Here is a 22,599-nt window from a genome sequence, read left to right on the forward strand (position 1 = left end):
GTACATTATCCAGTGCTGTACTCCTTTTTTATCAATACATCAACTTCCTGCTGATTGCAAAAGTGAAAGTACACATCCCCCGGCAACCCTTTACATGTGCACATTCCAGGGAGGGTGCTGGCCACTGCATGGGGTGGACTCTATGCAGTCTGCTCATCATTTGCTTGATTAAATGCTCTCAGAACTTTTTCTGGAACAGTAATCAAGCAACTGATGAGCACAGAACTCTTACGTCTACACCATCGAGTGGCCAACGAACATGCTCCTCTACGGTGATGACAGGATAGTGCTCTTTCACTCCGGCTTATCACTCATCATCACTTACACTCTCAGCTTTCAGTGCATCCGAATGGCTGGTTACAAAGGGAGAAACTGTATAGCCTCGCTGTTAACAATCCCAATCCCACAGACTATACTAGTCTGCCTGCTGGGCCTGGTGGGCCATTTAGTGCAACAGCACAGCAACTCAGACTCTCATAGGACTTTTGTTTTTTTACGCCCGTAAAGGCAATATTGCTAAAATGGAAACAATCAGACGCGCCCTCTCTAAACTCTTGGAAAGCCCTGGTCAATTCTACAATACCATTATATAAAGCCACATATCTCTCCCGTGGGTGTATTGCTAAATTTGATAAAGTGTGGAAACTATGGCTTGATTTCGCCTCCACTAATGCTGCTTAAGAATAGGCGTTTTATCTGATACACATTAACTACTCCCTATGCTAACACCTGCTTAAGACCCTCATGATACCCCCTATATTTGAATCCTTAGTATTCTAGGCCTAGTACCAAAGTTCCCTCTTGGAAAACTACACCTCTATCGTAAACGAGTAGAACTCTCTCCTTTCATAATTTCTCCAAATGGAGTTACTGAGCAGTGGTGTTTTATTGTTTGTATCATTGGGCCAGATTCAGAAAGATCAGCGGATCTTTCTGCTGGCGTAACGTAACTCATTTACGTTACGCCGCCGCAAGTTTTTCAGGCAAGTGCTGTATTCACAAAGCACTTGCCTGTAAAGTTGCGGCGGCGTAGCGTAAACTTCCCGGCGGGAATTCAAATTCGACGGGTAGGGGAAGTGTATCATTTAAATGATGCGCGTCCCCGCGCCGAACGAACTGCGCATGCGCCGGCCGCGAATGAATCCCAGTGTGCATGCTCCAAATGACGTCGGCAACTCGTCATGCTTTCGACGTTTACGCAAATTACGTCCATCCGTATTCGCGAACGACTTACACAAACGACGTAAAAATGTCAAATTTTGTCGCGGGAACGACGGCCATACTTAACATTGGCTGCGCCTCATAGACCCAGGGGTAACTATATGCCGGAAAAAGCCGAACACAAACGACGTAAAAAAAAAGCGCCGGGCGGTAGTTCGTTTATGAATCGGCGTAACTCCTCATTTGCATATTCCTTGCGTATACAAACGAAAGCACCACCTAGCGGACAGCGTGAGATTGCAGCCTAAGATCCGACGGTGTAAGTCACTTACACCTGTCGGATCTTAGGGAGATCTATGCGGAACCTGATTCTATAAATCAGGCGCATAGATCCGACCGACGAAACTCAGAGATACGACGGCGTATCTCTTTGTGAATCTGGCCCATTGTGTTTTTTTTTCTGTTGCCAATAGTATTGTTTAGGTAGATAACTTGTTGTTAGGTATCGATTTACGTGGTACCTTTTCGAGCTGGGCAATGCCCCAAGGCTCTGTTTTTGTAACTCTGTTACCTCTTTTGAAAAAACAATAAAGAGAATAAAAAAACAAAGGAAGAAACTGATAGAGCAGAATAAACTGTGTAGACACCAGAATACAAGAAATTAATGAAGATGGGGATCTCTGGAACATTTGTATGGTATTTATGGGAAGTAAATGTACACAAGATTTTTTACCAAAATGCTCAAGTTTTTAATGAAATTTCAAATTTTTGGGGGTTACCAGTCACAAGAACTCACTTAGACCAGTGTAAAGAGCCTTGCTGTCTCCTAAAACAACTACAGGAAATGTGTACAGCTACATTTATACGTGAGCGCCCATCAAGAAGACAGACTCGACAGCTCAGCAATTAATGTGCAATTATAATTTGGAACAGAGAACCCTCCTTCTCCAATCAGAAGGCCAGTCATTCATCTAACAACAGTCATCAACAATTCGAAGAAGTGATTTGGAAGGCATGTTGCTTTTGTCAGCAGAGTTTAGTTGCCGTGACTCCGATGATATAAATCAGATGTCAAAAATTCTGCACCGACTGATCGAGAACTTCCAAAAGGGGTGCCAGGAATTTGAAGTCGTTAAAGACATCTTCCTGTTTGTCATAAGTCAATTAGTTCAACAAGTAAAAGCTCAGATTTGCCATGCAGAATGGAGCCTTGCAGATGTTGAAAGAGGAAAAATGACAGCTGAGAAGGCCTGATTAACACGCAGAGGACATGTTCTGCACATGGCGATGGGGGAAAATTTGATAAAACCCTTCTGCACAATTACACAGACTCCATGTTTACATGGTTGTAGAAGACAGTGGCATTTCCACTGCTCAGCACAGATTGGGATAGGCTGGAGTCTCCGCGATTAAAAATTTGATTCTGCAGAACTTCTCCAAACAGAAAAATGGACGCTACCATTGCCAAACTAAATGCGACCTGTATTGAAAATGTATTTAAGCTGTTTTAGATGAATGTTGCTGTTGAAAGTGTTTGTTGCCTGACTCTTATGGTGATCTAAAGGCTTCAGTACTTTCTGAGTCACTGAACATATGAAGATCATGAATTCTGATTCTCCTCTGACTTTACTATCAGCATGTTTGTTCTGCAGGTTTTGTGTCAGGTTTTGGGTTCTATTGCTGCTAGTGCAGCCGCCAGGCAAATAGCAACTTCCACACATCTGGATCAGGAAACACAGTCTATGGGTTGCCTTTTTAAAGTTTATTGCAGATGAACTTGAATGGAATAACTTGTGGCAACTCTGCAGAGCAGTTCCTTTAGCAGTGGGACAATAAGTGGACAGCACTGGGGCCCCTATAGCAATGTCCCAGGCCAGGCAAGCCTTGCACTCACCTTGTGACAGGAGTAACAGAAGCAATAGTCACTGAAACCCTTTATCTTTATCTTTAGGTCCAGTGGCGGTGCGTCCATAGTGGGCGCAGGAGCGCCACCCCCTCTCTACTGCACCGTCACTCATCAATACATAGATTCATGCATTGCATGAATCTATGTATTGTCGCCGCTACCGCCCACTATTCAGGTGGCCCGGCCCCCTGTTGAGCACCGGCCATCTGAATAACAGCGGTGGGTGTGTTTTGGAAGTGTCTATCAGAGCCAGCGGCCTGTGGGCTCTAATCGGCTTCAAAATGGTTAACCAGAGGGCACACAGGGTGTGCGTTCCCTGGTTAACACTGACACACATCTCAGCCAATCAGGTTCACCGGGTCTGGATACCGGTCACCTGATTGGCTTAAGCGACATCGAGGGTGGGAGAAGACGTCGATGGATTGTGGAGGAGGATGGCTAACCCGAGGGGGGCAATCTGGTGGTATTTTGGGGCAATCTGGTGGCATTTTATGGGGCAAACTGGCATCATTTTATGGGGCAAACTGGTGGAAATTGATGGCACAGTGGCGACAATTGATGGCACAGTGGCGAAAATTGATGGCACAGGGACTGCATTTGATGGCACAGTGGCAACAATTGATGGCACAGTGGCTGCGTTTGATGGCACAGTGGCAACAATTGATGGCACAGTAGCTGTATTTGATGGCACAGTGGCTGCGTTTGATGGCACAGTGGCTGCGTTTGATGGCACAGTGGCGACAATTGATTGACAGAGCTTGAGTTATTTTGCAAAAGAAGGAATGGGGAAAAATTTCACTCTAGATGTACAAAGCTGGTAGAAACATACTCAAAAAGACTTGCAGCTGTAATTGCAGTGAAAGGTGGTTCTCAAAGTACTGACTCAGGGGGGCTGAATACAAATGTACCCCCCACACTTTTCAGATATTTATTTGTAAAAAATGTTGAAAACCATGTATCTTCCACTTCACAATTATGTGCCACTTTGTGTTGATCTATCACATAAAATCCCAATAAAATATATTTAAGTTTTTGGTTGTAATGACAAAATGTGCAAAATTTCAATGAATACTTTTTCAAGGCACTGTATGTGGCATTGGAGTAAAGAAATGGTTGCTCCCATCAGTGCGTAATTCCCCAAGTGTTTTACTCCCTCTATAATGCCCTGTACACACGATGGGTTCATCCGATGAAAACGGTCTGATGGATTTTTTGGAGTAAATGAGTGAGAAACTTATATAGCGCAACACATGCGAACTGAATCGCCTCTGGGCGCTTGGTGTCCATTCCCTGGGCCCTCAGAAGAGATGGGTTTACACACCATCAGTTAAAAAAACGATTGTGTCAGAACGCGGTGACGTAAAACACAACGACGTGCTGAGAAAAACGAAGTTCAATGCTTCCAAGCATGCGTCAACTTGATTCTGAGCATGCGTGGATTTTTAACCGATGGACGTGCCCACAGACAATTGTTTTATTCTATTGTTTTTTTAACCATCAGATCATTTTAAAACAAGTTCCTAGTTTTTTCACCGATGGATAAAAAAACAATGGGGCCCACACACGATCGGTTCGTCTGATAAAAACGGGTCTGATGGACCGTTTTCATCAAACGAACCGATCGTGTGTACGCAGCATAAGAGCTTCCTTAGCAACATAAAGATTTCTCTTAAAACAGAAGGAAGTTACTTCTAGATAAAGAACGCCTTTGTGTTCTTTCAGCATGTGTTTCAGTATTCTGGCACTCTTGACAGCTAAAAAAATAACAGTTTTAAGCCTCGTACACACGACAGGTTAACCAGAGGACAGCGGTCTGAAGGATCGTTGTCATAGGTTAACCGATGAAGCTGACTGATGGTCCGTCACGCCTACATACCATAGGTTAAATAACCGATCGTGTCAGAACGCGGTGATGTAAAACACAACAACGTGACTAAAAAAACGAAGTTCAATGCTTCCTTCGACTAGATTCTGAGCATGCGTGGATTTTTAAAAGATGGTCGTGCCTACTAACGATCGTTTTGAATTCTTTTGATTGGTACTCACCTCTCCGCCGGCTTCTGGGCCTTCAGGGAGTTCCGTCGGAGATCCGGTGACGTCACGGACACCAGCGGGGCTTGCCGTGTCCATCTGAAGGGCTCCTTTGCTGTGCCTTCATATCTGCATGCCGGCGGGACCTTACTATCTGCCACACGCAATGGCTGTTACACTTCCCTCTATCTCTTCCCTCTATCAACCTGGGATTCTACAACCATCCACTGGGAGTTGTGATAGTTACCTTCATGGGACATCTACATGCCGACGGACTGATGTTAACCTCTCCTCATCTGGATTCAGCAGTGGTATCGTTGTACACATTTTTATACCAGTATCATACTTAGCTACATGTTTTTATGACTGCTTTTGGTACCGTTTGGTATTACTCGCACCATTTTTACAGTTTATGTAGCTACATCGATTTTATCTCCAGTGCGATATTTATTTGGTTACCTACTTGAAGACTATAAAAGTTTTAATGCTATTCCCATCGAGCGCTGCCTTTGTGTGTTTTTTGTATCCTGCTATCCATTTTTCAGTGGTTGGTAGCTGCACTGGGTATCAGCCTGCAAGGAGATCAGCTAAAAGTAGTTGGATCTGTATGTGCGTTATAATTAATCGAAATTAGTCGATTAATCGATTTAAAAAAAAAAACGATTAATCAAACAGAAAAATTTTGATCAGTAACAGCCCTAGTTTTGACCTATCGGTTAGGAATCCATAGGTTAATTTTAAAGCAAGTTGGATTTTTTTTAACCTATGGTTAAATAACCTATGGGGCCCACACACGATCGGTTTTGACCGGTAAAAACGGTCCTTTAGACCGTTGTCCTCTGTTTAACCGATCGTGTGTACGAGGCCTTAATTGTACCAGCAAACTGCTGGCAAGAGACACCTTACATCTTTTTCAAGAGACATCTTTGAAGGAAAACCTAAAAATATTTTATAAATATGTTGTGGTATCTATAATGTAGTTATCACATTTGGTTATTGCATGACCCCAGTCCCCAGTATGTATTTAATGAAAAAGCACAGCTGTCCTGTGTTATTAGTGTCATTCGTAGTTTTATAGACATGATGTCTCATTCAAAACAATCTCCCTACACAAAATGTTTTATTGCTGTTATTTTTCAGATGACCTTCGCTTATAAAATAAATATTTATCAGATTCTTTCTCATCATATAAACATTCAAATTATAAAAAAAAGAATGTGTCTCTCTGGGGTCCAGCCGCGGCAAACAGATTTGAGTTTTGGCAAAAAGAAAAAGAAAATTTACTAAAAAATAAATGTTTGTTACAGAGCCAGCTATACTACATAAACCAATACATGGATACGACAGAGAGAGATGATGATGGAGGACGTAGAAGATTAAGAGGACAGAGAAGGCCAATGATGGAGTGATGGAAAGGATCGAGAAGGCCGATGACAGATTTAGCCGAAGTTGGAGAGGAAGAAGGGGTCCAGTGATGGAGTGGGTGGAAGATGTAGCAGATAGAAAGGGCCAATAATAGAGTGGGCAGTAGATGAATAGGGCAAAAGGGTCAACAATGGAGTTGGACTAGAAAGAGGTGGACAGTTATTGAGTGGGCAGAAGATAAGGAAGGCCATTGATGGAGTGGGTGGAAGAAGGAGACAACAGACAAGGCTGATGATAAATTGGGAGGTAAATGGAAAGACAGAGAACCAATGAAGGAGTGGGTGGAAAATGGACTGGATATAGAGGGCCAATGATAGAGTGGGTGGAATATGAACAGGACGGAGAGGGTCAATTATTGAGTGGACCCAATATGGAGTAGGCAGAGGGGGAAAGCGATGGACTGAGAAGAAGCTGTGGGCCAATGATGGTGGGCAGAGGATGGAGTGTGGGTTAAATGGAGAAGACCAAATGGAGAGTGCCAAAGATGAAGTTGGCAAAAGATGGAGTGGATAGGAAGGGCCAGTGATGTAGTGGGCGGAAGATGGAGAGGACAGGGAGAACTAATGATGGAGTGGGTCGAAAAAAGAGAGGACAGAGTGAACTGAAGATAGAATGGAGAGGAGATGGGGAGAACAGAGAAGGCTGGGGACTAAGTGAGCAGATAATGGAGAGGATAGAGGATCTGTAGCCTGATCATTCCTAGTTATATCTACCTCTCACCTTGAGGTCTTTAGATATGGTTACATACTGTACCTGTATGTCATATAGTGTTCTGCATATGGGCGTGTGCCATTTAAATTAGGCGCGCTCCCGCGCCGGACCTACTGCGCATTCGCCGTTTCGCAATTCCCGTCGTGCTTTGCGCGCCGTGACGTCATTTTTTCGAATGGCGACGTGCGTAGCGTACTACCGTTTTCCCGGACGTGTTACGCAAACGACGTTAAATTTTAAATTTCGACGCGGGAACGACGGCCATACTTTAGACAGCAATACGATTGCTGACTAAAGTTAGGGCACCCAAAACGACGACTAAATTTGCGACGGGAAACTAGACTAGCGGCGACGTAGCGAACGCGAAAATCCGTCGTGGATCGCCGTAACTCCTAATTTGCATACCCGATGCTGGTTTACGACGCAAATTCCCCCCAGCGGCGGCCGCGGTACTGCATCCTAAGATCCAACAGTGTAAAACAATTACACCTGTCGGATCTTAGGGCTATCTATGCGTAACTGATTCTATGAATCAGTCGCATAGATAGAAACAGAGATACACCGTCGTATCCCCTTTGTGAATCTGGCCCCAAGTCCCTATTTTAGTTATAGACAATTAAAGATTCTCCCACATTTTAAAGCCAAAGAGAAAAAAAGCTGAGATTGCAGTCAATCAAGCTGCAGGGACATCATAGGACAAGAGAAACCTACAGGCTGTAGCAACTATTCACTCATTATGGCCAATGTGAACCTGGCGTTCTTTTCTGTTGGTCATAGACAGGAGATGTTTTGTCAAGAGCGAACAATGATCAGAGAAATAGCTGCCCATCTTCTTTTCACATAACCCAGAGATCCACCTCAATGTCCTAGTATTATAGATTCACACATTTGGAATAATCATTTAATTTTCTTTAATAATTGGTACCCACTTACACAAAGATATTGCAAGATGCAGGAACATACAGTACAGACCAAAAGTTTAAACACCTTCTCATTCAAAGAGTTTTCTTTATTTTCATGACTATGAAAATTGTAGATTCACACTGAAGGCATGAAAACTATGAATGAACACATGTGGAATTATACATAACAAAAAAGTGTGAAACAACTGAAAATATATTTCATATTCTAGGTTCTTCAAAGTAGCCACCTTTTGCAGCAGACACATCTCTAGAACTGGTAAGAGGAGACTGTGTGAATCCGGCCTTCATGGTAGAATATCTGCTAGGAAACCACTGCTAAAGAAAGGCAACAAGCAGAAGAGACTTGTTTGGGCTAAAGAACACAAGGAATGGACATTAGACCAGTGGAAATCTGTGCTTTGGTCTGATGAGTCTAAACTTGAGATCTTTGGTTCCAACCCCCGTGTCTTTGTGCGACGCAGAAAAGGTGAACGGATGGACTCTACATGCCTGGTTCCCACCGTGAAGCATGGAGGAGGAGGTGTGATGGTGTGGGGGTGCTTTGCTGGGGACACTGTTGGGGGATTTATTCAAAATTGAAGGCATACTGAACCAGCATGGCTACCACAGCATCTTGCAGCGGCATGCTATTCCATCCGGTTTGCATTTAGTTGGACCATCATTTATTTTTCAACAGGACAATGACCCCAAACACACCTCCAGGCTGTGTAAGGGCTATTTGACCAAGAAGGAGAGTGATGGGGTGCTGCGCCAGGTGACTACCTCTTGAAGCTCATCAAGAGAATGCCAAGAGTGTGCCAAGCAGCAATCAAAGCAAAAGGTGGCTACTTTGAAGAACCTAGAATATGAAATATATTTTCAGTTGTTTCACACTTTTTTGTTATGTATAATTCCACATATGTTAAATCATAGTTTGGATGCCTTCAGTGTGAATCCACAATTTTCATAGTCATGAAAATAAAGAAAACTCTTTGAATGAGAATGTGTGTCCAAACTTTTGGTCTGTACTGTATATTTGTGTAATAACTGTTTTCAATGCTTGGTAGGGCTCCAATGGAAGCTATACATGACCAAATCCTCATCCAGTCATCAGAAACAAATCTTGAATTTGGGCATTGCACTTTCAAAGACCTGTCTGTTGCAACACATAAAGTAAGAAACACAGCTTAACTCAAGACTGGGAAAGATGATTACTGAAGCTGTTATCACTCACCTGTAGTAAAGGAGGTGGAAATGGGAGCGGAAGTGGAGCCATGCCGAAGGGCGTGGAGCTGCACTCTGTACAGTGTGGATGAGTCAAGCTGGCTCAACAAGAAGAATGTGAGATTGGACAGAACACGGATTTCCTAAAAGAGAGAGAAAAATGTGGGATAAAGCATCACCTAGAGCAGGGATAGGCAACCTCGGCCCTCCAGCTGTTTTGAAACTACAAGTCCCATGAGACATTGCAAGATCCTGACGATCACAGGCATAACTACCAGAAGCAGAGGCATGATGGGATATGTAGTTTCACCACAGCTGGAGTGCCAAGGTTGCCTACCCCTGACCTAGAGGATCTCAAACATGTAAGGAGCAAGGGTGGAAATGTTTCCCAACTCAATAAGAATATCACCTCCCATCCAATACACACGGATATAAGTTCCCAGTTCACTTTTTCGATAATAATGTCTGTTGCTTTTGACACTACAACTGGTGGTGGGGCAAGATTGTATAATATTCATGACAAAATGCCATAGTATCCCCCACCGCCTCAACTTGCAACAACAATTTTGTGATGAATGATTTCTCAGCAACATCTGTTAATGAACCCACACACAACAGGTGCAGAAGGGTAAAGCCCTGTACACACGATGGGATATCTGCTGGAATCTAATCCGATGGATTTTTTTGTCGGATATCCGATGAAGCTGACTTTCATCAGTCTTGCCTACACACCATCGGTCAAAAATTAGATCGTGTCCCAACGCAGTGACGTAAAACACTATGAGGTGCTGAGAAAAATTAAGTTCAATGCTTCCGAGCATGCGTTGACTTGATTCTGAGAATGCGTGGATTTTTGACCGATGGACTTCCACACAGACGATCGTTTTTTTATCCATAGGAAAAATTTAAAACATGTTCTATTTTTTTTAACCGATGGAAAACAAACCGATGGGGCCCACACACGATCGGTTTGACCGATGAAAAGAGTCCATCAGTCTGTTTTCATCGGACAAACCGATCATGTGTACAGGGCTTAAGGGGCCACCACTAAATTCTTGGATATTGTGAATTTATTTAAAAACTTACCGTATTTTCCGGTGTATAAGACGACTTTCTGGATGCAAAAACATGCATCCAAAGTCGGGGGTCGCCTTATACGCTGGGTACGGTCTCAGTACTCACTTTTTTTTTCCAGCGGTGACAGTCTCCGTGCTGCGAGCGCGAGCGTCAATGATTTAAAAGACGCTCCTTCTCCTCAGAGTGTTCTGTAATAGGAGGAACACAAATCTTCCCAGCAGCGCCTCTTTTCTGTGTTCCTCTTATCACAGATGCCTTCTCATAATCGGACGAGATGAGAAGACGTCCGTGATAGGCGGAAAACAGAACAGAGGCGCTGCTGGGAAAATTTGTGTTCCGCCTATCACAGAACACTCTGAAGAGAAGGCGCGGCTTTCAAATCATTGACGCTCGCAGCACGAAGACTGTCACCGCCTGCAAAAAAGTGAGTGTTTGCGGTGATTGCACTGGGGGGCAACAAGTTCAGGCACAGTGGGGGCAAGTGATGGCACAGAGAGGGGGCAAGTGATGGCACAGTGAGCAAGTGATGGCACAGAGAGGGGGCAAGTGATGGCACAGAGAGGGGGCAAGTGATGGCACAGTGAGCAAGTGATGGCACAGTGAGCAAGTGATGGCACAGAGAGGGGGCAAGTGATGGCACAGAGAGGGGGCAAGTGATGGCACAGTGAGGGGCAAGTGATGACACAGTGAGGGGCAAGTGATGGCACAGTGAGTGGCAAGCGATGGCACAGTGAGGGGCAAGTGATGGCACAGTGAGGGGCAAGTGATGGCACAGTGAGGGGCAAGTGATGGTACAGTGAGGGGCATGTAATGGAATGGCACAGTGAGGAATGTAATGTAATGGCACAGTGAGATTTGAAAAAGCCTGTTTCTGTCAGCGGTTCTGGCTACCCCTTAGCTTCCAGAAAGATTAGTAAGAAGGGGGTAGTCTTATACAGTGAGTATATCCCAAAACCAAAAATTTTCCTGGAAAATTAGGGGGTCGTCTTATACGCCGGAAAATACGGTACTCTGCATAAATTCCTAGATTTAGGAAGTCAGCATTATACTTGCTTTGCAGTTGTGCACTGCACTGGGACCTGAGATTGTATACACTGGCCAGTAAGTGACAATAGAGAATTGTAACTGGGACACAAACCTAAAGCTATTCTCCAGCCCTATCCATCCAGATTATGGATGCATTGGTAATCTAAATCAAAGGTTTGGTGACGTTTTTGTGAGAGGAAGGTTTTAATGTGATCATAAAAGACCCGAAAAAAACCTAGAGTACACAATAAAAGGGTAAAAGTTTGGCATGCAAAGAATCAAATTGGTCTTTCCACCAAACCCTTATTATCTGGGACAGGAAAAGGACTTACAGTAGAGGGATTTTAAATGTGCCTCTTTGGGATATAACAACACTATAATATAAAATCAGCAAGTACTTTATTACAAATTCTAAAATCATTTTAAAAGAAACAATTTACAGGTATGTAAATGCCATTTTCCTTTTTAGATGTAATAACATGTATCATGAAGTCATAAAGTACTACAGTAGAACCAATGTCATGGATAGCATCATGGATCAATGTGTTTCACCACCATTATGCTTCCTCAGGATCCAAGCCACTCAATGACACATGATGTGACTCAATACTGACAATAAGCTTGATGATGACCAGACAACTGGGACACAGGAATCATCAACATCCCAAACCAAAAGATATGAATAAGCAGTGTCACTATATAAATATGTGGATCTTAAAAGCCCCTATTTATAATGGTTCCCAAAAAGAAGAAACTATTATCCATCCAACCAAGCAGATGATCTGGAACTGGAATATCACCCAAACTTGTGAACATCCAGTCCTTGTAATCAGGCCCGGATTTACTCCCTTTGCCGCCCCAAGGCCGGGTCCTTCAATGCCGCCCCCGCCTGCGCAGTACAGGGGGGACATTATCCGCCGGGGGACTTTTTCGGCAGGACACTGAGAAGCGGGAGGGGGGGGGGGGGTTGGTTGCTGCTGCCGAATATGACATTGAGAACCATCTCACCTCCTCTTCCCTCTGTTTTCTCTCCTCTCACCATCCGTGACATGACCTGGGGGGACTCCCGAAATAAAATTGTCCTCTCCTCTCAGCTGCAATGCCGCCCCTGCACCCACTGCCGCCCCGAGGCCTGGCCTTGTGGGCCTTGTCTGAAATCCGGCCCTGCTTGTAATAGTCCCGTTTTAATCTATGGTTGCATTGCACCAAACAAAATCCCAGATACCCAGGGTGGTGTGTCATTGAGTGGCGTAGATCCTGAGGAAGCATAATCGTGGCGAAACATGTTAATCCATGACACCATCCATGACACTTTATGACTTTGTAATATGTGTTATCACATCTAAAAAGGAAAATGGCATTTGTGTACCTGTAAATTGTTTCTTTTTTAATTATTTTAGAATTTGTAATAAAGTACTTGTTAATTCTATCCCTATAGAGGCACATTTAAAATCCTCTACTCTAAGTTCTTTTCCCACCCCAGATGATGAGGGTTTGGTGGAAAGGCTAATTAGATTGTGTTGAAGACTAGGGACGGTGCCAATTGGGGATGTTTTTTGATGATATTGGGCTATATCCTGCAAAACTCATGTGACACGAAAAGACTATCGGCACAGTTGACAAAAGTGTAAAGCATATTTAGTTAAAGTTAAATACGAGGTGTACTGTTTTGTTAAAATCATAAACTAGAGTGCTGCCAGAAGTCAGTTGCAGAACAGAGTGGTGAAAGTTATTGGTGGCTGTAGGTGAAGGGGGGGGACATCAGCTGGGACCCTGAAATATTCTCAGGGTGCACCAAAGCATACAGCCAGTGCTGGCATTTCTTTTTACTCAAGCTATGCAAAGTGAACATTATGGATGCAAACTGTAATACATTTTTCTAAAATGAAGATTTTAGATAAACTGATATTGGGTGTTAAATTGAGTGCTTACGGTCAGGACTGGAGGGGGAACATGGTCAAGACCACTGCCTGGTGTGAATGAAGAGCAATCGGTAGGGCTTCATCATCATAGAGAGTCAAATATCTATGGAAGGCAGAAATGATGGCCTTTGTTTCAAGGTCGAGCTTTGGGATATGTAATATTCGTTGAGAGTGCAGTTCCTGTGTAGCCTGCAGAACTGGCTGACTGGAATGTTGTGTATCCAGGCCACATGATGGCAGCTGTTATTGTGTAGGTATGAATTGCCTGTCGTGGGATTGAAATTAATCTTAGAGCAAATACACCCGAAGCGTCATGAAAGAGGTTCACCTCCAAGAATGTAATAATGAATGAATTTGGCTTGGAGACTCCTGAGATCTTTAGTCAGGAAATATTGAACCAAAAACCATGACACTTTCCCTTAACTTCTGCATTGTCACCTCTATCCTAGACCAAACTTCTAATCACTCATCTGATTAGGTAAAAAGTTCATCTTACCTTGATTTCACCTTGTGGCGTTTGGTAAGTGAGCAGATAGGAATCAGGTACATTGTCCGGCGCTTTCCAGGTCAGCATGGCAGTTCGGGCTGTGATTTGAGTGGCTGTGAGGTCCCGGGGAGTGTCAGCACCTGAAAACCAAGACAATTGGAACATTCTTTTTAAAATAATCTAGAGGTTTAATTCTCCCCAGATAGAGTTAGGTTTATATATATTTGGACACAGGCACTATAATGACACCCCGAGTATGAAAGGGGTTAAAGTCATTTAGGATGACATTCCCGAACACCAAGGCAGCTACGAGACATTCCAATCAGCCGAACAAGAAACCCATACGAATGATTCTCCCCCAAATATGAGATGAAGCTGCATGTTGAGGTTCAAGCAATTGCGGCTTTGTTTACTTCCAGATACCAAGACGTGAGGTCATAACGTCGCGCCCAGGCCTCCGTTGATCATAGAGATGACCGGTGACCGTGTGTTCTTCGGGCCACCGATGGCACGGGAGAGCCCTGAGAAGCACCGGATGGCGGCGGGAGGGGGGATGCGCTATGATCATTCTTAGGCCCTGTACACACGATCAGACAAAACCGATGAAAACGGACTGAAGTTCAGTTTCATCGGTCCAAACCGACCGTGTGTGGGCCCCATCGGTCAGTTATCCTTCGGTCCAAAAATTTAGAACTTGCTTTTAAAAAATTGATCCGATGGACGCCTAACCGATAGGTCAAAACCGATGGTTAGTACGCTAAAGCATCGGTTCAAAACCCGCGCATGCTCAGAATCAAGTCGACGCATGCTTGGAAGCATTGAACTTCATTTTTCTCTGCAAGTCGTTGTGTTTTACGTCACCGCGTTGGACTCGATCGTTTTTTTAACTGATGGTGTGTAGGCACATCATACCATCAGTCTGCTTCATCGGATGGACCGACCGTGTGTACGCGGCCTGATGGTGCGCAAAATCGCTGCCTGAAAAGAAGGATCTGAATGATGCCTGTAGCTGCACCCATCATTCAGATATCCCCCACTGAAGTCCAGGACGTCATATGACATCCTACGGTACGGAAGTAGTTAACCTCCCTGGCGGTATGATTCTGTCTGGAATTACGTACCAAAAGCGGTACAATTATTTTGCAAGGAAATTTGGCGTTTTATACTGTAGGCCTGTAATTTTTAGAAATAACTCACTTAAATCTGACCAAACAAGAGTCTTGTAGGCATCCCGGGTATGATTTTTTTTTTAAAACAAAATTATAAATTATAATATAATAAATAATTATAACAAATAATAATATAATTATAATAAAAATTATTCAATAATGTAATCAACTCAAAATCACTGAAATTTGCTCAGTTGCAGAATTGTCGCTGTTTTTTTTTTTTTATGACGAATTTCCCCACAAATCGCTATCGCACATTTCTGCAAGTGATTGTAATTTATTATCGCTGTTTTCTAGCTGATCTAAAACCATTTTTGACATAAAGGGACACTTTTGGACAATCTACAGTTTTTAGGCAGAAAGAACATTTTTTATTATATAAAAGTACATGTAGGGCACTGGGCAGACCACTAGGGACAAGGGGGGTGTGTATTTTTTACATACAGTACTGTAATCTATAAGATTACAGTATACTGTATGTAAAGTGTTTGTTTACTTTTTTGAATTTGGCGCCGTTCTCCGCTCCCGTGCGTCGTAACGTCGCAGGGAACGGAGATCGGCGGCACACGGGGAGACTGTGAATCGAGCGAGGAGGTCCCGCTCGCTCACACAGCGGGGTGGCATCGCTGGATCCAGGGACAAGGTACAGTGATGAAAATAAGTATTTGAACACCCTGCTATTTTGCAAGTTCTCCCACTTGGAAATCATGGAGGGGTCTGAAATTGTTATCGTAGGTGCATGTCCACTGTGAGAGACATAATCAAAAAAAAAATCCAGAAATCACAATGTATGATTTTTTTAACTATTTATTTGTATGATACAGCTGCAAATAAGTATTTGAACACCTGAGAAAATCAATGTTACTATTTGGTACAGTAGCCTGTGTTTGCAATTACAGAGGTCAAACGTTTCTTGTAGTTTTTCACCAGGTTTGCACACACTGGAGGAGGGATTTTGGCCCACTCCTCCACACAGATCTTCTCTAGATCAGTCAGGTTTCTGGGCTGTCGCTGAGAAACACAGAGTTTGAGCTCCCTCCAAAGATTCTCTATTGGGTTTAGGTCTGGAGACTGGCTAGGCCACGCCAGAACCTTGATATGCTTCTTACAGAGCCACTCCTTGGTTATCCTGGCTGTGTGCTTCGGGTCACTGTCATGTTGGAAGACCCAGCCTCGACCCATCTTCAAAGCTCTAACTGAGGGAAGGAGGTTGTTGCCCAAAATCTCGCAATACATGGCCCCGGTCATCCTCTCCTTAATACAGTGCAGTCGCCCTGTCCCATGTGCAGAAAAACACCCCCAAAGCATGATGCTACCACCCCCATGCTTCACAGTAGGGATGGTGTTCTTGGGATGTCACACATTATTCTTCTTCCTCCAAACACGGTTAGTGGAATTATGACCAAAAAGTTATATTTTGGTCTCATCTGACCACATGACTTTCTCCCATGACTCCTCTGGATCATCCAAATGGTCATTGGCAAACTTAAGACGGGCCTTGACATGTGCTGGTTTAAGCAGGGGAACCTTCCGTGCCATGCATGATTTCAAACCATGACGTCTTAGTGTATTACCAACAGTAACCTTGGAAACGGTGGTCCCAGCTCTTTTCAGGTCATTGACCAGCTCCTCCCGTGTAGTCCTGGGCTGATTTCTCACCTTTCTTAGGATCATTGAGACCCCACGAGGTGAGATTTTGCATGGAGCCCCAGTCCGAGGGAGATTGACAGTCATGTTTAGCTTCTTTCATTTTCTAATGATTGCTCCAACAGTGGACCTTTTTTCACCAAGCTGCTTGGCAATTTCCCCGTAGCCCTTTCCAGCCTTGTGGAGGTGTACAATTTTGTCTCTAGTGTCTTTGGACAGCTCTTTGGTCTTGGCCATGTTAGTAGTTGGATTCTTACTGATTGTATGGGGTGGACAGGTGTCTTTATGCAGCTAATGACCTCAAACAGGTGCATCTAATTTAGGATAATAAATGGAGTGGAGGTGGACATTTTAAAGGCAGACTAACAGGTCTTTGAGGGTCAGAATTCTAGCTGATAGACAGGTGTTCAAATACTTATTTGCAGCTGTATCATACAAATAAATAGTTAAAAAATCATAAATTGTGATTTCTGTAATTTTTTTTTTTGATTATGTCTCTCACAGTGGACATGCACCTACGATGACAATTTCAGACCCCTCCATGATTTCCAAGTGGGAGAACTTGCAAAATAGCAGGGTGTTCAAATACTTATTTTCCTCACTGTAAGTAACTTGCCTGTGGATCCAGCGAAAGGTAAGCCGCGCCGCTGCACACTCTGCACGTCCAGCCCGAGCGTGACTCGGGGTTACCGATCCTAGCATAAAAAATCAACCCCGAGTCACGCTCGGGTTTACCGCCAAGGGGGTTGAAGTTTATGTTACATCATCATTGTGCAGAGATGTGAGAGGGGCCCAGGAAGTGTTCCCACTACAGGCTGCCTAAAGAAAACTACAGGAGGGGACGGAAACAAGACCAGTCACCCTGCACAAGGAGAGAGAGCAGCAGAGATTGGTCTTTATTACAGGAAAATCCTGAAAAGAGAAGAAGTTGTTTTATTTGGATTACTCCACAGATCTAGATGAGATACAAAGGGAGACCAGGGTTCAAGTAAGAATACGCATAGCTCTTGTATTTAGACTATACTTGCTCAGCCTGGAGTTCTGCTTTAACATATTGGATTGGATGGAAAAGTAACGCCATTGTTTCACCTAGAACGCTTGCACCCAATGCCTGGTTGTATAACAGCAACACATACACTGCAAGAGACCCGTCCCGTACATAAGTGAATTAAAGAAAGTTGTTCTTTTAGATTGTATGCAAGGATCACAAGAAACTAGGGAACACAAAATGTACTGTATGAGAACAGTAAATTCTGGCTTACTAGTGGTGAAGGAGGTGGATGATGGAGCACTGGTTGTGGATCCATGTGTACTTTGCACGCTTACAAAGTACTCTGTACGGGGATGTAAGCCGGACAGAGGATGCTCAGTTCTGTCCCCAGGAACTGGTACGGTGGTCAGTGGAACTGCAAGAAAACAACCAACATCTGTATACGGGGTAGGATGTATCTAAGACACATCATAGAGAGACTGGTGTTCTATTAGCATTGGCAAAGAGAGACAGTCAGGGAACGTAATGTATACAGCATATCACAGAGGTGGAACTAATCTTAAATTTCCCTTTATTGTCACATGTGGTCTTTTTCAGGATTACTGTATCTTCAGACTTAAAGTGGATGTAAACCCTCACATATACCCAGTGAAGTGAACAGTCTCAGATGATACACAGAGATTAAACAAATCTCCCTACATAAGTTTTACATGTATATCTGCTGTCTTAAGGTTTATATATTCTTCAAAAAGTGCACAACGTGTTAGAGATTTTCTCTTCCTGTTCAGCACTGGGAGTGGGTTCTGGACATACAGCCAAGACAGCTGATTGGAGGAAAGTCACACACCACCACTCCACATAGGCAGAGATTTGGAGAGCTGTGCTGTGACAAGACAAGCTCTCTGCTAATCCATGTATTGCAACCTCCCACATCTTGGTTGATGGAGAACTTGTCAGAAGTTATCATGCTGATAACAGAGCAATGAAACATCAGAAACACACAGGACTTAGTGCTTTAAAGAGAGATGAGAAAACACTACAGGTATATGTGCTTAGGTCAAATTTCATGAATCAGGTTGACATCCACTTTAAGTCCAGGTTTTACCTAACAAATCCTTTTAAGCTGCATAGCCAGCCCAACAGAGTTGTACACATGCCACAGAAAAATGTATACCCCCTGTTGTGTTCGGTGGTCAGTTCTGCCATCAAAATCGAGCCATTTAGGTGGATGGGGCCACACCGTAACCACCCTGCAAACATGTACAATGAAAAATATACCTTTTGAAAAAAAATAATAACAGAGTGCTTCCTGAACTTAGGCACACATGTCCTATAGCCTCATAGTTGTACATCTTCAGTATGAGATCCAGGGCACTGCTGCCTCTAAATGCTAGTCTTATCAGATTTGGATTGAGATTTGGTGATGTCATTACTGTGCTGCCCTCTGTTCTCCTTGCTGGAGTGTAAGATGTACATAGGGACCTACAGGGCAAGGATCTCTCTGCTTTACCTTTATTAATTCTGTGGATATGCATTTCCTCCACCTTTCATGCTGCTTCTTGAATTTTACCCCACCAGTCACCTGATTACCAGTCATTATTTAAACTGTTTTGACATGAGGAAGCAAAGCCCTGTGTCTACCAAGATGGCCACCTCCACACATAGACATACAGTAGTGCACAACCAGGCATGTTAAGTCAGTAATAGGGACAAGATCATTTGCAGGAAAACCACAGGTGATACTGGTGACTCGTTCTTTAACCGCTCTTTAATTGGAATTAAAGGGGTGTAGCAGTTATGCTTTGGCCCTAACTTCTTGGTCCCCAACAGCACATGCTAAACCTACACCCAGAGGCGTAGCTTGAAGCTTGTGGGTCCCGATGCAAAAGTTGACCTGGCCCTTGGGCTGTTCTAACCCTGTGCTCCTCTCCATTCAGGAAATGGCTCACAGCTTGTCCCCAGTCAATGAGAATTGAAGGGGTATGGACTATGGAAGGCAAAGTGGAAGCCTAGTATTGGCGCATGGCTGCGGGGCCCTTGGGCAGATCGGAGCTGGACTTTATGGAGGATATGATAATATGTCAGGGAGGCTGCAGGGATCCCCTGGAGCTAGGGGTGGGGTTGCGATTGTAACCCCTGCAACCCCTTATGCTATGCCCATGCCTACACCCTAAACCGACAAACATATTTTAACAAAACAAAAACATTTATCTTTCTTACTGTTCTCTGCTCTGTAGGTTACTAAATACTGATCCACAGGTCCTGTGGGTGCTTCCCAACGCAGAAGAGCTGACACTTCTGTCACGTCATGAGCACGCAAAGAGCGAGGGCCACCTCCAGCTATAAAAACAAAACTCAACATTAGAAAAATCTACCAGTAACTTGAAAATAAAATCTGATTAGTCCTTGCAGACCATGGCATTGCCATGTGAGAAGCACCTGTGGTGACGGAGCCTGTCAGCGGTGGACTTTCTTCAAAACCTCGAACTGAAACAACAGTAACCTCATACTGTGTTCCTGGAATCAGTCTTTTCAGTGTTGTGCTGCCTCCACTCACACTGACGCTTTCTGGTTCTCCTGCAGCAGAATAAAGTTATAAAACAAAACAAGAAGCTCAAAGTAAATCTACGAAACCCACAGATGGTTACAAATTCGTGGGGTAAGCACTATTTAATGAGAAAGGAACAGATATTATTACCTCCATCAGTTGGCTCATAAGACACTTTAAAGGTGGTTGTGTCGGGATTTGGTGGATCCCAAGTGACGATGGCTGATTTCTCCTGCACATTGCTGAATTTAAGGTTTTTCGGGGGTTCCAGATCTGCAATGGGAAAAATATGACTTCTTCTGAAAATTTTTATAATACATGTGTATCTAAAGCCAGTTAAACCCCCTGTCGGCTATTTTGACATCTACCCTGTTTATGTCCATGATGGGGAAATCTCTTCAAAATAACATAACTCTCCTCTAAGAGAGTCGTTACCATAATGCCGCGTACACACGATCGGACATTCCGACAACAAAACCATGGATTTTTTTCCAACGGATGTTGGCTCAAACTTGTCTTGCATACACACGGTGGCACAAATGTTGTCGGAAATTTCAAATCGCCAAGAACGCCTTACAACACGTACGAAGAGCAGTATAAAAGGGAAGTTCAACACCAAGTGCGCCACCCTTTGGGCTTCTTCTGCTAATCTCGTGTTAGTAGAAATTTGGTGAGAAACGATTTGCGCTTATATGTCATCTTCTGCTGTTCCCGATCTCTCGGAGTCTCGCAGAAATCAGTTTGTCAGAACTCTGTGTAAATATCAGCAGCAAAACAACTTCATTATCCTAGCATTATAACAAAGAAGAGAATGTGCTGCATTAAAAGATTAAAAAATTAGCAGCGTGACGAATGTGCTATCTCCATTACAAACACTAGTTTTACCAGGTGTAAGGATTGTGGTAATACTGCACTGTCAAATGGACAAAAAAAAAAAAAAAAAATGAATGCTGCAACTTTAAATGTGAGACACACACAAAATAGACAAATTATAGAAAAACAAGCTGTGCAACTAACGTGATGACTCAAACAAAAAAACAGCAAGTATATAAAGTGCAAAACGTAGTGCTGTAGATGTGTTGAAATCACTGAAACAAATAGGTGACCCTATTTGTGTCACACATTGATAAGTCCCAGTGACAAAAGGGGTGAGCAAATTAATGTCCTATTTCCAAGGAAAGGACGCATCAGATGGTAGTTTACTAGCTGGAAATGTGCTGCTCTCCTACAGGTAAAATGGTCACATCAAACCAAAAGGAACCACAGAACAGTGATGGGATAGAAAGGAAATCCTCCACCTTCCAAATAAACTGCCTCTTACCGAAAGGGAAGATCCCAACCAGAGATCTTCTGTTGGCGTGTGGCTTTCAAACCCAGCCTAGAGGTCTATATAGCAGGATATCCTTAACCCGATGTCAAATGGATCTCCCACCGCTCACAGATGGTCAGGTGTGAATACAGCCAAGTGAGGAAGGAAAGAAGGCTGACATAGTATAATCCATTAAAACGTTTTACTGGATTACGCTATGAAAGCCACACGCCAACATAAGATCTCTGGTTGGGATCTTCCCTTTCGGTAAGAGGCAGTTTATTTGGAAGGTGCAGGATTTCCTTTCTATCCCATCACTGTTCTGTGGTTCCTTTTGGTTTGATGTCACCATTTTACCTGTAGGAGAGCAGCACATTTCCAGCTAGTAAGCTACCATCTGAGGCATCCTTTCCTTGGAAATAGGACATTAATTTGCTCACCTCTTTTTTCACTGGGACTTATCAATATGTGACACAAATAGGGTCACCTATTTGTTTCAGTGATTTCAACACATCTACAGCACTAAGTTTTTCAATTTATATACTTGCGTTTTTTTTGTTTGAGTCATCACGTTAGTTGCGCAGCTTGTCTTTCTATAACTAGTTTTACCAGACCGAGTTTTTTGTCGGAAAATTTGAGAACCAGTTTTCAAATTTTTGTTGTCAGAAATTCAGACAGCAAATGTCCGATGGAGCCTACACACAGTCGGAATTTCTAACAACAAGCTCCCAACGAACATTTGTTGTCAGAAATTCCGAGCATATGTATGCGGCATCACAGTAATAAGATTGGTGCACTCCCCAAAAATGAATAAGAAAACACAGTGGTGCCTTAAGTCAGTTTAAATTTGCTAGTTTTGGACACAAATTGGATTGAATTTTTTGTCTGGTAGGGTCAGCAAAGAACTGGCATATTCCATATACCCATGGCCTGCAGACATCTTGATTCCATTACAATAGACACTTTTAAATTAAGTAAACAATTCACTTCAAAAGAAGCTCTATTTAGCCTCAAGATGCTGCAACAACATTAATTAGCAGAACACTGATAACCAGGGGTCTGC

At 43.4% G+C, this 22,599-nt stretch overlaps 1 protein-coding gene across 3 annotated transcripts in view; it reads right to left on the reverse strand.

The window, feature by feature from the left end:
* Window positions 1–22,599, reverse strand: part of TNXB (tenascin XB) — a 179,682-nt gene that overhangs the window by 25,229 nt on the left and 131,854 nt on the right. For 2 of the 3 annotated variants that reach the window (XM_040323052.1, XM_040323054.1), the window contains 6 exons: window positions 20,378–20,500; window positions 20,119–20,256; window positions 19,900–20,019; window positions 17,951–18,094; window positions 13,882–14,012; window positions 9,371–9,503 (listed from right to left, as the gene is read on the reverse strand). In XM_040323052.1, the coding sequence (XP_040178986.1) occupies window positions 9,371–9,503; window positions 13,882–14,012; window positions 17,951–18,094; window positions 19,900–20,019; window positions 20,119–20,256; window positions 20,378–20,500 (789 nt within the window). The remainder of the gene's footprint in view (window positions 1–9,370; window positions 9,504–13,881; window positions 14,013–17,950; window positions 18,095–19,899; window positions 20,020–20,118; window positions 20,257–20,377; window positions 20,501–22,599) is intronic. The other variant, XM_040323053.1, reaches the window with a different exon arrangement.

The sequence above is a fragment of the Rana temporaria genome, chromosome 9, assembly GCF_905171775.1.
Source record: "Rana temporaria chromosome 9, aRanTem1.1, whole genome shotgun sequence".
NCBI lineage: Eukaryota > Metazoa > Chordata > Amphibia > Anura > Ranidae > Rana > Rana temporaria.